This window comes from Marmota marmota, unplaced genomic scaffold, assembly GCF_001458135.2.
Source record: "Marmota marmota marmota unplaced genomic scaffold, marMar, whole genome shotgun sequence".
NCBI lineage: Eukaryota > Metazoa > Chordata > Mammalia > Rodentia > Sciuridae > Marmota > Marmota marmota.
This window is the reverse complement of record NW_025999900.1, coordinates 7,785,834-7,802,256: the sequence shown is the minus strand read 5'-3', so window position 1 is coordinate 7,802,256 and position 16,423 is coordinate 7,785,834. Positions and strand designations below refer to the sequence as shown.

The window sequence follows — 16,423 nt, the reverse complement described above, 5'->3', positions numbered from 1 at the left end:
TTTACTGATAGCCTTCTTCATGCTTTTTATTCTTTTGAGTGGACTTTTTATTATTTCCCATTGAATCATTATTTTAATCTTGTTATATAGTCAACAAAAAAGCTTGAACTAAAAAACATTCACCTTGCCAAAATTTTGTTCTTGTTTTTGCCTGAATTATAATTTTTCTAGGTATGCTTTACCATCATTTTGAAGTCCGTTTTGTGAATCTGAAGTAAATGAGGTTGCTATGACCCATTTCACTGATACCATAACCTGCAATTCACAGGTGTGAACACAAGGGGGCAGTGTGCAGCCTCTCAGGTGTTGGGAGGTCCCTGCATCTCCTCAGATGCCTGCCTTAACTTACAGCTAGGTGACTTTTTCACGCACACAACAGCAGAGGGCAACACCGCCAATCCATGCAGTAAATACAAAGAAACCTTGTTTTTTTTTAGATGGAAAAAAGAAACCTGAGTAAGAATCCTCAGGCTTTCTTCTGGCCCTTCAGGCTACATGATTATGTCTGGAGGTTCCTGGTCCTTTAGATTTCCCGGACTAATCCAGTGGCTTCCAAAGTGATTGCCTGACAGGCTGCTGACTTTTCTTGTATCCCTACCACTTTGAATAATGGGAGTGGGGGAAATGCCTCTGAATGTCTCGTGGCTAGCTTGCTTCCTACATCGCTCTACTATTTCTCAAATAACTTCTCAGATTTGTCAAGGAGAGAGAAATGTTGGCCGGGGCGTCTTTCTTCCTTGGTAGCAGCAGGGTTAGAATCTAGAGGTTGCAGTGGGGCCTCCTGGAAGCCAGCGCCCCTCCCTCCCCTAGATCAGCCCATTGATTCCTCTGCTCATCCCCTTCCCCACAGAGACCTCAGCCAAGGAAGGGCTGCTCCTGTGGTGTCAGAGGAAGACGGCCCCTTACAAAAATGTCAACATCCAAAACTTCCACATCAGGTGGGTGCCAGGGGCAGGGGCTCCTGTAGAAACTGGGCTGCTTCCATCAAGACCTCGTAGGGGCTGTCGCGCAGTGGCAAAGAGCTTGCCTAGCACATGTGAGGCCCTGGGTTCACTCCACAGCATCACATAAAAATGAATAAATAAAATACAGGCATGCTGTCCATCTACAATTACAAAAAATATTAAAAAAAAAATAAAAAGAAAAGAAAGACCTTATAGGCCCCCTTGGTTACTCAGTCTCAGCTCTAGAACAGCTGAGGCCCTTGGGGAGGAAGTAGCTTTTCTGGGAAAGAATGTATTGCTGTCCCCTTGAATCCCTTCCCCCTCCCTGCAGGGCCTTGGACAAGGCCTTTGGTTGATATGTGTTACTAGGAATATTCCCAAGAAAAATGTCCAGGAATTCCCAATCTGGGGCTTCAGGTCAGCAGACTAGGGCCACGGACCTCCATTGGGGGAGGGATGTGTGTGACTGGTTTATCTCAACTTGCCAACCCCCGCACCAAGTCCTGACCTCAAGTTGCCTGGGATTATGGCATGAAGGGGTCTCTCTGGCCTGCTTTGTTTTGTGCTTTGAAGAATTACGTATTCATCTTGAATACAGGAGGCTCCTCTTGGTGCTCTGCCCTGGGGTAGTGCTTGATGGCCCCTGTTTGGCCACGCTCTGCAGACACCTTCTCACCAGCTTGTCCCCCTTTTCTCTCCTGGCAGCTGGAAGGATGGCCTTGGCTTTTGTGCCTTGATCCACCGACATCGGCCTGAGCTGATTGACTACGGGAAGCTGAGGAAGGTACACACTCACCTGACTTCGTGCCACCAGCCCCTGGTCCCCTGGCCTCCAGCAGCTGGGGACAAGGCTTAGGGAGGGCAAGACAGGGACTCCACTCTGAGAGCACAGGCTGAGGGATGTTGGCCCTATAGGCTAGCCAGACAGAGCCCATCTAGAGGTGAGCAGCAAACCACCCTCCCTGAATCTTGCTGCCCAAGAACCAGTATAGTGGTTAAAGGGCACTGGTTGTGACCTTGGTGAGACTTGTCATGAGCATCTTGGGAAAGGCCACCTTGGGAAAGGCCACCTCGAGAGCGCTCCTTAAGCTTCCAGTTGGTGATCTAGAATGGAATTGGAATTGGAATGTCACCTGTGCTGGAATCTCTTGGTGAGGGGGCTTAGGAATGACAGCCTTATGTTTCTCACATTCATCTCGATACCTAGAAGGCGCAGTGTTCAATAAAGACCCCACCTTGCCTGAGCCCCAGGAAAGGCCTGTGGCTAACCAGTGGCCAAGCAGGGCTTGATGTTGCCCTGGCAACTCATGGTGGTGGCTGGCCCTCTGTTCTGGGGGTGTAGGTGAGCAAGCCACTAGAGGGCTTCTGTGAGGGAGGAAAGGAGGAGATTCCTATTTTCCATTTGCCTGCAGGGCCTCAGCCCTAGGAAGGGCCTATCTACAGAAGGCCATCCATCGGCCTGGCCCTGTGTGTGGCCTTGTGCACGGCTGTACAACAGCCTTTCCCCAGCTAACCTTTTGGGGAGAAGGTGGATCCTAGCTCACTAGATCAGCTGCTTTGAAAGGGAAAGAAAATCCATTTGAGAACCCCCCCGCCCCCGCCTGCTTGGAAACTCTGTGCCCAAATCAAACAGGGCCAAAGTGGCAAGCCCTAGTGTCATCGATGTTTTCTTTTGAAGGCGTCATACACACCTGCTTCCTGTTGCGCTGCTGCACTTTGGTGATGGGCGTGTGTGTGCCTGTGTCCCTGTGGGGGGTGTGGGTGTCAGCAGTCAAGTGAACACACAGCCGTTGCCTGCTGTCGTATAGAGAGGGGTCTGTGCTGTCCGTGCCTCTGAAGTCCCATCCCTGTCTCAGAGGTCCCATCCATCTTGGCTCGTTGGGAGTCGAGAGTGCAGGGGACATCGACTGGTACCTGGTAGTGTTCTCCCCACCCTCTGTCCCTCTCTGGGTCTGTTGATTTGCCCTTGCACATTCTTCCCTGTTTGGCCTCCTCTTCTCTTTAGCTCATCACTGAAGTCCAGCCCAAGTCCCAGCACAGAGCCAGGCCCAGGGAACAGTGAAGGCCTTCTGGAACACACAGGTGGCCAGAACCCACTGGCCCTTGGGCACTGGGGACAGAGTCCAGGGGCTCCAGCTGGGAAGCTCTTTATTTCTGGCCCTGGCTATGGGAAGGCCTCTTGGCGGTCCCACATGGGGCAGCCAGGGCACACCTAAACCTGTGTGCTGGCAGCCGCCGTGCAGGCCCGGGTGGAAATGACCTTCACCGTTTGGCTGTTTTTATCATCCTGGCTGCTGTCAAATACTTTCCTAGAAGGACTCTACTTACTCTATTTTGAGCAATTTCCTCCTGAAAACTTCCAAAGTGAACGTCTTCATCTCTTTGTTGCTTGTGATTCTCATTTGAGTAAAACAGGGAAACAGCCCTAGACTGGCAGAACCGGCCCTCTTAGATCAGTCTCAGGGAACAGCAGGGGAGTGGGGACTCTCCTCATGAAAGGTTTGGTTTTTTTCACCCTACATTAAAGTTCTTTAAAAAAAAAAAACAAAAACAAAGAAACAACTAGCCAGGTGTGGTGGCACACCCTGTGATCCCAGCAGCTCAGGAGGCTGAGGCAGGAGGATCCCGAGTTCAAAGCCAGCCTCAGCAATTTAGTGAAGCCCTAAGCAGCTAAGTGAGACCCTGTCTCTCAATAAAAAATAAAAATAGACCTGGGGATATGGCTCAGTGCTTGAATGCCCTTGAGTTCAATCACCAGGACCAAAAAAAAAAAAAAAAAAAAAAAAAAAAAAAAAAAAGAGGCCCCCAAAATAAAACAAAACAAAGTTGTGGTAAAATAAATACGTAACATTTAAAAAAAAATATTTTTAAGTGTGCAGTTCAGTGCCCTTGTATACACTCACATTGTTGTGCAAACATTACACATCCAAAACTTGTTATGTTGCAAAACTGAAATACTGTGCCCCCTCTCTCTCGCCAGCCCCTGGTGAGTTTCCGTCTCCATGAATTCAACCCTCTACGTACTTCAAAAAAGTAGCATCCTATAGTGTTTTTCCTCAGCATAATGTCCTCAAGGTTCATTGTGTTGGAACATGTATCAGAATCCCCCCCCGCCCTTTTGAGGCTGAGTAATATTCCATGTGTGTATGAACCGTGGTCCACTTACCCATTCCTCTGTTGATGGACACTTGGCTTCCACCTTTGGGTTCTTGTGAATGATGCTTCTGAGAATGTGAGTGTGCACATATCTCACTGGGACCCTGCTTTCAATTGTTTGGGGTTGTACACACAGAAGTTGGAATTGCTGGATCATATGGTCTCACCACAAAGTGGCTGCATCTTATTCTATTCCCATCATGATGACATTACATTCCAATGCACAAGGATCCCAGTTTCTCCTCATCCTGCTCAGTTTCTTGGAAAAGTTAGCAGAGGTAGGAGTAGTTTAGAAGCTGTGGCTATCTGAAGAAACGCCAAGATTTCATGAAATAAGAACATGAAAGGGCCCCTGCTCTCCCCCTAACTAGCCACAGTTAAGATCTCCTAGCCCAACTCTTGAGTGACAGATGGAAAAACTGAGTCCTTGTCACTTACCCAGGAGTCCCTCTGGCTGGTGGCTGAAACCAGAAGCCAGGACAGCTGATACCCTGCTCCCAGCATGTACTTCTTAGCAATTCTTTCCTATCCTGACTCAGGCTACAGGCAGGTATTCTCACTTCCCTGGAAAAGAAAATGAAGCTTAAGGAGGAAAGAGACTGTTTTGAACCTCCAGCCAGTGACCCTGGTGATGAGGCCAGCCTTGTCCACCCACGGCTGTGCCCTGAGGTTGGAGCCTGGGAGGGGCTGCGGGAAGGCCCCTCTGCCCCCCAGTTTTGGTGGCCTCCCAGGGGTGGCCTGTGACTTGTCATGGCTTCCCTTATCACTGTTTCCTCCTCTTCTCCCTCTAGGATGATCCACTCACAAACCTGAACACGGCCTTCGATGTGGCAGAGAAGTATCTGGACATCCCCAAGATGCTTGATGCTGAAGGTAACAGTGTTCTCTCCCCTTTGGGGCCTCCGGTCCTTTCCAGCTGCTCCCCAGGGGCTAAGAGGGGCCCCAGCAGTCTGCAGCAGGAAGGGAGAAGGCCTGGGCCGTCTGGGACCTCATTTGAGGATCCCAGGAGTTGCCTGCTTATAAGGGTTTCCATGTCTTCCTGAGGCCCAGAGGGAGAGGTACTAGTCCGGCCACCTGGGTGGGGACAGGTCCAGGGTTTAACACAAGAACATCCTGATCACAAATACGGTCCTGGGGCTGGAAACTCGGTGCTTCCTGGCCACTGCACCCAGCTTTCTGCCTCATACCATGCCCAGCAGCTCTGATGGGTGGTGGGGGGACAGAAGTTGTCAGGTGAGGGGAATCATGGGGGCCAGGGAGGCTCATGGCTGGGATCCATCTAAGTCTTCTTGTCTTTGTTTCTGCCCTGGACACAATGGCCACTTTCCTTCTGGGCCTTCCCTGGGCCCATATGCTCAGACGCCATCTTGAAAGTGACTGCTTCATGTCAAGAGGTTGGAAAAGGGATGTGAAGGTTGTCCCCTTTCCCTCTGTTCCCTGCCCCCAACCACCAGTGACATTTTAAATTAAAAAAATGGTGCCGGGCGCAATGGCTCACACCTGTAATCCCAGCAGCTCAGAAGGCTGAGATAAGAGGATCATGAGTTCAAAGCCAGCCTCAGCAAAAGTGAGGTGCTAAGCAATTCAGTGAGACGCTGTCACTAAATAAAATACTAAATAGGTCTGGGGATGTGGCTCAGTGGTTGAGTACCCCTGAGTTTAATCCCCAGTACCAAAAAAAAAAAAAAGAAAGAAAAAAGTAAAAACTTTGATTAAGGGGACTGGAGTTGTGGCTCAGTGGTAGAGTGTTTGCCTAGCATGTGTGAGGCACTGGGTTCAATTCTCAGCACTGCATATAAATAAATGAATAAAATAAAGGTCCATCAACAACTAAAGACATTTTTAAAAAATGTCATTAGGAAAAAATCTCAAATGTCTACAAAAACAAAGAGATTAGTATAATGAACTTCTGTATATCCATCATCCAGATATAGATTATTAAGATTTTGTCACTTTATTTTTCTCTTTTTATTTCTGTTTTCTTTATTGACATATATTGAGTCAGATCTCAGCTATTGCATAACTTCATCACTACCTCAGAATACATACCTGGAAAATATTAGTATTTTCTAAGGTAACCATAAAATAATATTCTTATTTAGCAAATCGACAATAATTTCTTGACATATCTATTATCTAGTTCATAATCAAATTTCCCTAGTTGTTTAAAAGATGTCTTTGAAGGGTTAAGGATGTAGCTCAGTGGTGGAGCACTTGCCTAGCACCCACAGAGCCTTGGGTGCAATCCCTGTACTGGAAACCAAGAGCCAAGAGTTGTTTTGTTCTAATTGGGAGGTACACAAGAGTCAGGGGTGGCATTTGGCTTTGCAGTTGGGGTGTCTCTTCTCTGCTTACTCTGTCATTCCTCCCATTGAACTTCTGGAGGTGGGGGCCTGCTGTCCTATGGAATGTTCTGTATTCCCAGGTTGTCTGTTGCTTCCTGGGGTTACGGCTTTTCTTGTTTCCCTGCCTCTTCCATTCCCATCAGTGGGAGGCCGGCTAGGTTCTGGCTGGGCATTTTGGTGAGAAGACTTTGTGGTCCTACAGGATTCTTTTTGCTTCTTATTGGAAGGGGTGCCATGTGCTCATCCACTGGCTTTTCATTCATTCATTCACTCATTCATTTATTCATTTATTTGCTTGTTCTTTTTAGTTATACATGGCAGTAGAATGTATTTTGACATATTACACACATGGAGTATAACTTCTCTGAAAGAACGAACAAGGCTTGCCATCGGAGAAAATGCCTGTTTATTGAGGGTCAGCTCTGCATATTTATAGAGCCAGGGGTGGTTTGACAGTTATGACAGTTTAATGGTTGAAGGGTTTGACAGTTGGCATGGGGTGCTTTCTGATTGGTGGGTAAGGATCATGTGAGTCAGCAGGTCTAGTCTGATTGGAGGATAAGGATCATGTGAGCCAGCAGGGCTAGTCTGATTGGTGGATAAGGATCATGTGAGCCAGCAGGGCTCACCATTGGACGGTTCTTCTCGGGGGATGGGGAAGTTAGTCTTTGGAGCCGGGTGGACTTCCAACATTCCCATTCTTGTGGTTGTGCGTGATGTGGAGTTACCCTGGTGGTGTATTCATACATGAACACAGGAAAGTTATGTCCGATTCATTCTACTCTCTTTCCTACTCCCATCTCCCCTCTCTTCCCTTCATTCCACCTTTGTCTAATCTGGTGAATTTCTATTCCCCCCTACCCCACCCTTATTGTGAGTCAGCATCCACATATTAGATAGAACATTTGGCCTTTAGTTCTTTGGGATTGCCTTATTTTGCTTAGCATGATATTTTTCAGTTCCATCCATTTACCAGAAAATGCCGTGATTTCATTCTTCTTTATGGCTGAGTAATATTTCATTGTGCATATATATACCACATTTTCTTTATCCATTCATCTGTTGAAGAGCACTTAAGTTGATTCCATAGCTTAGCTTGTGAACTGAGCTGCTATAAACATTTGATGTGGCTACATCACTAGAGTATTCTGATTTTAAGTCCTTTGGGTATTTGCCCAGGAATGGGATAACTGTCACCTGCTGGGTTTAACTCCCAATTTTTCTTGACAGACATCGTTGGAACTGCTCGGCCTGATGAGAAAGCCATCATGACTTACGTGTCCAGCTTCTACCATGCCTTCTCTGGAGCCCAGAAGGTACCTGGGGCCCCTGCTCCTTCCATGCCCAGCACACCTCATGCCGGACCCTGAGCCCTGCCCTCCTGCCCCTCCCACCTGCCTGCCCCATCCAGTGCCTGGATGGATGGCCTCGTCTCGTGGGTAGAGTTAGTCCTGGCTCTTAGGTGGCGTGTTCTCTTTGGCTTGGCTCCTCTCCCACCCTGCACCTCTGCCCTCTCCCTTCCCCTGTCCCTCTCTCTTCTTCTCCTGTTACTGAGAAAATCAAGAGCTTCTGGGCCTTCTGGGACCAGCCACCTGGTGGAGGCAGGAGAGGCTGCGTGTGTGATGTCAGCCTCCTGAATGGTCCTGAGTGTGGGGAGTCGGGGTGGAGTGGGCTGCCACCCTCCAGGTCCAGCTGTGTTCTTGACAGTGCCAGGACTTCCCTTGAGGATGCAGTTCTGTCCCCAGAACCTCTACTTTGCACTCTGTGTTCCCAGACAGGATTGTGACCCTTGGGAGAAGGAGGGGAGAGAGGAGGTGGGCGGCCGTGAGCCCCTTCAAATGTCCCGGGCCAGATTTGCTCAAGGAGGCCTCAGGTGAAAGCTCAGTTGTACAGGTTCCGCACTAGGCGGGGCGGCACGATTACTGAGGTTGATTAGCAGATGTCCCTCCCCCAGGCCTCCCTTGAAGGCCGGACCCCAGAAGAAGCGGAGTTGCCCTGACCGCAGAACCCTTCTGGCTTCCGTCTGTGGGCCTGCCAGGTGCTCTGCGTGGCCCCTGAGTGGCTTGTCGTGAAATGCAGGACAGGAGGCCCTTTCTCACCCTCTGCCCGTCCCCCTCGCTGATCTCCACCTGCTCATCCACCTCCTGCCCCTTTCCTTTCCACCTCTGTCTCTGCCTCTTGGTTCCTGTCTCGTGCTCTCTTTGTCCGACATGGCTGTTTGGGTTTGTGCTGCTGCTGCTGCTTTCTCCTCTCAATCTCTTCTCCTTCTCTGTGCAGATGTGTAGGCACGCTAAGGCTGGATGGGAAGGCCATGTGACCTAGTGTCTCATGTCACTGCCACACCTTCCCAGGTGCGCAGAAGGTGAGCTCCCCCTCGGCCTCGCCCACCCTCCCTCCGTCCTCTCTGGACACTCCGGCAGCAGGCCTGGGGCGAAGGAGGCGAGAGAAGCCCCTCCTCCCCGCAGGAGGACGGGGTGCTCCCTGAACCCCGGCCAGGACACTTGACGATGCCAGAGGAACCCTGCCTCTGCGCGGCCCCCACATCTCCCCGTGCACCGAGGCAGTGGATCCCCCAGACGGGAAGAACAATCACCCTAGCTCCTTTACCAGACCCAGCACAGTCCATGTCCCAAGAAGTGGAAGCGCTTAGCTATGGTTTCCGGCTAGTCCCTTAAATACCCAAGACCCCTTTACCTCTGTCTCTCCCTCCTTCCTTCTTGCTTAAGCAAGGTCATCTTCTCAAATTCAGCCAGCAGCAGGGCAGGGAGAAGTCTTCCTGCCTTCTCCCTGGTGAATAGGCCAGAGCCCTGCCTGATAACTCCCAACCAGACCTGCCCTGGATGGTTGTGGAGGTTGTGTACTACAGAAGAGCAGCTGGCCTGTGCCACAGACAATGGGGGTTTGAATATTTTTTTTTAGTTGTAGATGGGCACAGTATCTTTATTTTGTGTATTTATTTTCATGTGGTGCTGCCACTGAGCCACAATCCCAGCCCGATTTGAATATTCGTGACTAAAAATTATCCTGCAGATGGCAGTAAAAACATCTTCTAACAAAATCAGTGTGACCTTTTTCAAATAATAGTGCTTTGGGGAGGAGGCACCTTTAAAAAATTCCACAAAGTAACCAGATGGACCACCAGCAGCCTGTTCCTTACCTAGCTGGGCCCCCAAGGCCACCCTCACCACCTACTGAAGGCAGGACTGCCTGTTCCAGCCCCCTCTGGCCGGATCCTACTTGCTTTCTTTCTGTCCCACACACCTCTGTCTCCTTGACCTCCTCTGACCCTGTGCCCCCCACCCCACCTCCTAGCCAGGATTTGAGCAGCATCTCTGCTTGCTGAGGTCCGGCTCCCAACCTGGTGACCACAGAGAGAGTGCCTGGCTCGTCCCCACCGGGCTGACTCTGCAGGGCCTTTCTTTCCGTCTCTCTTCTCCTCCACCTCCTCCCGCTCCTCGGGGGTTCTGTCCTGGGCTTCATGCCTTTGACACTGGCCTTACCTGTCTCTGAAGTCTCTGTGTCCTGGCTGCTGCTGCTCGGAAGGGGCATGTGTTGTGTGTGGGGGAGGGAGTGTGCATGTGTGTGCCGTGGGGCGGGAGCCCCGGGGTGTGACATAGGCGTGTGTGGCATATGGGAGGGTGTCAGCCTGCTCTCCCTCTGCAATCCTCTATACCTCCCCTGTGCCCTCGTCCCATTTATCTACCTCTGTTGCAATCATTTCATGCTGCTTTTGTTTCCTTCTGAGGACAAAGTCACAAACTAGGGGTGGTGCTCCTCTGGTGTCCTGGGTGTCCCCAGCCACTTCTGAAGCACCTACTTAGAGCTAAGCAGGCAGGGGGCAGGGGTTTTCACCTCTCCTGTGGGAAGGGGATAATGGAGGAGGAGGAGGCTCTGCCTCACGTGGCCTTGGCCTTGACTGACTATCTCAGGGGCTGGCACTGACCAGAACTCTTCCAAAACCCATGCCCACCCAGGGTTCTCCTTCCTCTCCTGCCTTTCTCTGGACAAACTGTGGATAAGGGAACTAGAAAGGCAGCAGGGGAATGCACATGTGCGTTTGCACACACACGTACCCAGCACATGTGCCCACACATGTAAGTGTGTTGACTGACTTTCCTCGTTAGGTGGGGACCAACTTCTGTCAGGCAGGCTGGTTTTGGTGCTAACTCTCTTGCTCTCCTCCACTCTGGGGATTTAGAATGGCTGGAGAGCATCTCAAGGTTTGGTTTACATAGTTTTTCCTTTGAAGTTCATGGTCTTTTAGGAACTTGTTCCTGAGAATCAGCCCTTGTAGGCAGGAGCTTGGTCTGATGCAGGTGTTTCTGGATGCTTTTCGGGATGGAGGGATCCATGGGTCCATCAGGCACATGCTCCACTGCTGTGGACTTTCTCAGGGAGGAACCCCATTCCTGCCCTTGGAGTTCATGGTCTGTCTGGGAAAGCCCTGGACACGGGGAGCCGTCGGGCCTGAGCAGTGCTCGTTCTGCTGCAGATCCGAGCAGGGGAGGTTGACTGTGGGCTTTTCCTGAGCAGCAGCACTTGACCTTGGGGCTCAGGGTGGAATCGGGGTTCCCATTGGGAAGGGGCAAACACGGGTGGAGAAAGGTGGCTGCAACTTGTGCAGGGACAGAAGCCCTAGAAAGGAGAGTGAGTTTGCCTTGTCTGGCTGCTATAGAGCGGGGACTCCTGGGGGAGCCAAGGTGCAGCTGGAGAGAGGGGCTCTGCCACCCTCCGGCCAGTTCCTCTGTGGATATTTTATGTCACGTTGAGGACATTTCCTCTCTGGCCTCTACCTGCACCAGATGATTTGGTGCTGACTATGAAGGGAACCACTGTTTTGGGTTGTGAAGTTCTCCAGAGGTAACAGCCCACAGTCCTTTTAAAACTTACCTCGGATACCAAACGGAGTGTCCTGCTGTGTGTTAAGCTGGATGATAGTACAGATGGAAAGTAGGTCGCAGAAAGACGTGAAAGTACAAACTGCGGAACAGGAAACACAACTTCTGGTGTCTTTTCCCTGACACTTGGAAAGCACCTTGCCTATTTCTGTGTCTTCTCTGCCCCTTGCTTATTTGTGCTTACATCATGTGATCTCATACCAATCTGTCCTCATCAGAAAGGCTGGGGCATTCTGGTTCTTTGCTTTGGGGTTCCGAGCATCCCCTCTCCTTTGGCAGGAACCAAGCTGAAGTGGGGACTTGCCTGGGTCTTCTTTTGAAACTGCTTCCATTTCTGCAATTCCCCTAGGGCATGTCTTTCCTTCCTGGGACCACCTCTCCCTCGGGCTCCTTAACTGATGCAGTCTCTCTGAGATCCCTATGGTCTGGGTGTCGCTCTCCTAACCCCATGGTGCTCTCGTAACCCCATGGTGCGTGGGGTTCTTGCAGTGATGGGGGGAAAGCTAGAAAGTGATGACTGGGGTCATGGACGGGAGCTTCCCTGAACTCCAGGCCCAGCTGAGCCGGTGCTTCCTGGCTGACCTCTTCTTACCTCCTGGAAGGGGCTTGGTGGTAACTGAGCCACTTAACAGTAAGTTTAGCACACGCCCCTGGCACGCTCCTTTGGGCCGTGAGGAAGTCGGCAGTGAGGGTGAGGGAAGCAGCAAGGTTTCTTGTTTTTCTCTAAACATCAAGTGTGGGGCTGGGGTCGAGGCTCAGTGGGAGAGCGCTTGCCTTGCATGGGTGAAGCACCAGGTTCAATCCTCAGCACCACACACAATAAACAAACAAATAGATAGATATACATAAATAAACAATTAAATAAAAGTTATGATGTCCATCTGCAACTAAAAATATTTAAAAACAAAATCAAGTTTCAGGTTCCTGCTTCCTGGAGGTAACAGTGCTGACCTCTCAGGCAACCCAGAGATGTTTGCCCATAGACCCTCTCTAAAGAAAGCGTCCTTTGGGGCTGGGGACATAGCTCAGTTGGTAGAGTGCTTGCCTTGCATGCAAAAGGCCCTGGGTTCAATCCCAAGAACCACAAAAAAAAGAAAGAAAAAAAGAAAGTGACCTTTTGTCTCATGTACAGTGTCCCTGTGATCCCCAAAGGCAGGACTGTGATTGTGTTGGTCCTGTTCTCAGTCATCCTCTCCTGCTGAGGCCCCCCCTGGGAGGGACAGGCCAGGACACAGGCTTGGGAAAGAAGTTGGATCTTTGTGAAAAGTCCCCCAGAGGCCCACATGGGAATCTCCCCCAGACTTCATCCAAAGATGCCCCAAGTGACCCTGGGGGATGGCAAGGCTCTTGAGGCCCATGGACACATCTAAAATCCCACCAACTCAGACGCCACCCATAGCATCAGTTTGATGACATATACGTCACAATTTAGGGCAATGGAGCCCAGGATTCAGCATCCATCAGGAGGGTAGCGAGGTGCAGGTGGGCTTCTCCTGTCAGAAATCACAGCTGCAGCCGCTGCTCAGCCGTGATGGGTAGCTACCCGATCCTTTTCTGCTCATGAGGGCATTAGTGGCAGGGTCTGCGGCCACCCCACCTCCTTATGTAAATTTCAGCCTGGAGTCAAACGCCTCTGCTCTTCCTGGTCCTTGCCCTCGTCCTCAGTGGAGGTGCCCTCAGTGACCTCGGGCAGTGTGCCCGCTCCAGCCAGCTTCATGGGCTTGTTTTCCATGACCCTGCTTTCTTTCTGAACCGCATCTATGCACAGGCTCCAGGGGGGGAGTTTCCCTCCTCAGGGCCTTCTGGGATTCCCCGTTATTACTCAGTGGTTCTCAAGAGGAATGACGCCAATCTGGAGTTCCAATGAGAGATGGCCATGGAAGCTCCAGGACGGGGACAGGAGATGAGGGCCTCAGGATGACGCCTTGCCCCAGTTTCTGAAGACCTTGAAGTCTCTGTCCAAAGGCCTCCTAGGTCACCCTCAAGCCATCCCCACATTTTCTTGGTGAAGTCTCAGCCCACTCTCACACCTTGCCCTGTAGCATACAGTCTCTCGATTTTGCACTCGAAGGGACCTTGAGGTGATGACAGATGATCTCATTCTGTCCCACCCCGATGTATACCCCAGCACAGTCACTCACAAGGCCCGTGAGTTGCGGGCCTGCATCCTATTTGAAAAGTTCTTCACAGAAAAAGCTTCTGCGTCTTCTCCATCATTCCTGCCAGTTCTAAGAGTCCTCATTCTCAGGGTCTTCCTTCTGCCTGGCCTCAGGTAGTCTTGCTGCAGTTGAAACCCTTTTTGTTGCGTTCATCAACCAGATGTGAGGTCAAGTCTTCCTTCCCTGTAAATCGGGCATCCTTTATTGGCTGCAGGTCACCTTTCTCTATATTCCCAGGATGCATCTCTTTCTCCCCCCCAGGCATTATCTTCTCTGACTCTGGCTGTCTTCTGCCCTGTGGCCCCCAGAGGTCATGGAGTTCGCTGTCCTTCGGTGTAGAGGCAGAGTGTACAAGGACACAACTCCATCCCCAAACCTCCTAAGTGAAGTAGATGGAGGAAAGTGGGACCCTTGCTGGTGTTAGGCTGCGGAAGATGGGTCTCTGAGGGAACTCCAGGCCTATGTCTGGTTACCATTCTGTCCCCTTTCTTTCCTCTCAAGGCTGAGGCCTGTCTGTGGTGTTTGTGTGTCCAGCACTTAGCTTTCCCAGCAGTGACCGTGCTGGGTTGATCCCTTGTCCTGCCCTTATTATGCCCTTTGGTTTCCTGATGGGCCTAGGTTCTTGGGAGGTTCTGCGGGGATCCTTAGCAGAGATTCTTAGAGCTCTTCCTATTTTTCAGCTGGCATCTTCTCCCCAGACTCCCAGATTTGAATTCCCACATCTCTGAGATCCTTGCACATCCAGACTAAGGCCCTGAACCTTTGCATCCAAGGCCTCCACTTGCAATCCCAGGATGGGCGTGCATTTCTTCACCTCTCCACCTGCCCTGAGTGCTTTTTGAGTGTAACTGTCATCGGATTGGTTTCTTCCCAACATGCATGTTGGGTCCCAGACTCAGATCCTTCTCTAGGACCCTGGGTCAGCCACTGAGACCATTATCCAGGCTCCCATGGCCATGGGAGCTGGCAAAGAGGGTGGTGAGGAAGAGGGAGGAGGGATATGACTTCAGGACCTTGGAGGCTCCCTTCCATCCACAGGGAGCTTCAGGAGGAGGAGCATGGTCAGCACAGGTGTGTCCAGGTGCCCCTGCTGCTGGGGCCGGCTACTCATGACTCTCTGTCTTGTTGCCAGGCGGAGACAGCTGCCAATCGCATCTGCAAGGTACTGGCGGTCAACCAGGAGAACGAGCAGCTAATGGAAGACTACGAGAAGCTGGCCAGCGATGTGGGTACCCTCTGGGTTTCTCCTGACTTGGCCCCAGCAGGGTCCTTCCTGCACCTCATCATCCTGAGGGAAAAGGAGCCCCCAGAACCTATACCTCCAAATCTATCATGGAGACATAGTCCTAGGCTGGGTGTCATCCATGATCCTGACGCAGTTAGCATGGGACAGCTTGGGCTCTGCTCTGGCTCCCTCAGAAAGTAGAGAGGAGCCAGGGCTTAAATCTCTGATCCACTGTTCCAGCCAGGTTGCCATAGCCAGTCCCATGCTGGGCATTGGTTGCCTCCTCCATGTCCAGGGGAGGTCACATACTTAAACCATAAAATTCCTGTGATTATTCAGATGAGTTAATTCGTGGGATGTGCCTGGCACCCTGTAGGTGTTGCATGTACTTGCCATCATTTCTACTCCTCCTTCGTCTTCTCCACCACCATTACCTTGACTCAGGAAAAGCAAGCAGACTGTTCCCTAGGCAGCTCTCTACCCTAGAAGAGAGCTAAATCCCAGAAAATCTGGTGGCAGGGACCTCAGGTAGCAGCCTTTAGATCCTCTGTCTGTGGCATAGACAAAGAAACTGAGGCCCACTCAGTTAGTAGGACCTAGAACTAGAACTCAGGACTCTGACACTCGGCCAGCAGCCGATGGTTCCATGGTTCTTCCCCTGCAGGGTGGATAGGGTGAATGAAGCTGGCCACAAATTGACAGGTCCCAGTAGCCAGGCTTCATGCAGCCTCTGGTTCTTAAAGGGAACACCCTGGACCCTGGCCTCATGGCATGGGAATGCCCAAGGATGGTAGAAGGGAAGGACTGTGCTGTGGGGAGAGACCCTTTGCCCTGCGAAGGGAGTAAGCACTCCCGTTCCCAGCATCCTTAGCCCCTCCCAGCATCCTCAGCCCCAGGGCCTCTACGCTCTCCCTCCAGCTGCTGGAGTGGATCCGCCGCACCATCCCCTGGCTGGAGAACCGGGTGCCCGAGAACACCATGCACGCCATGCAGCAGAAGCTGGAGGACTTCCGCGACTACCGGCGCCTGCACAAGCCGCCCAAGGTGCAGGAGAAGTGCCAGCTGGAGATCAACTTCAACACGCTGCAGACCAAGCTGCGCCTCAGCAACCGGCCCGCCTTCATGCCCTCCGAGGGCAGGATGGTCTCGGTGAGCAGCCGGGAGCCCCCAGCCACTTCTATTAGGGCCCATGCAGCACCGTGGGGTGGGTCGTTTTCTACCTACCCACAGTGCTCCCTTCTAGATTCCCACCCAGGCTCCAGCCCAAGCTCAGGGGACAGCTGCTTCTGCCCTGACTCAGGTCAGGTTAGCCCTTCCAGAGCCTAAGCATCCACCCCCAGACTTCCCTGGCACCACTAGCCCCCCACCGCCCCCCAAATCATTTTGTAAATAGAATGTCCTTGGAAATGTTGGACCAAGCAACAAGTTAATTGTTTTTACTTTTATGGAACTTTAATAACTTTTTTAAAAAAATGTTAATTTATTTATTAAGTAGATTTTTTAGGGTAGGATATTAAGTAAAATACAAAAAATAGAAATTATTCATGATCCCATTACCCATTATCAATGTTTTAAAAAAAATCAGAATTGTTTAGTCTTTATATATGAATATGATTTTTAGGTAAATCTTAAAGCAATATATATATATATATATATATATATATATATATATATATATATATGTATATATATAAAA

At 50.8% G+C, this 16,423-nt stretch overlaps 1 protein-coding gene across 3 annotated transcripts in view; it reads left to right on the top strand.

Moving 5' to 3' along the window:
• Positions 1–16,423, top strand: part of Actn1 (actinin alpha 1) — a 94,492-nt gene that overhangs the window by 63,587 nt on the left and 14,482 nt on the right. For all 3 annotated transcript variants that reach the window (XM_015490495.2, XM_015490487.2, XM_015490480.2), the window contains exons 5-10: positions 851–938; positions 1,650–1,728; positions 4,892–4,973; positions 7,676–7,761; positions 14,635–14,727; positions 15,646–15,876. In XM_015490495.2, coding sequence (XP_015345981.1) covers positions 851–938; positions 1,650–1,728; positions 4,892–4,973; positions 7,676–7,761; positions 14,635–14,727; positions 15,646–15,876 — 659 coding nt within the window. The remainder of the gene's footprint in view (positions 1–850; positions 939–1,649; positions 1,729–4,891; positions 4,974–7,675; positions 7,762–14,634; positions 14,728–15,645; positions 15,877–16,423) is intronic.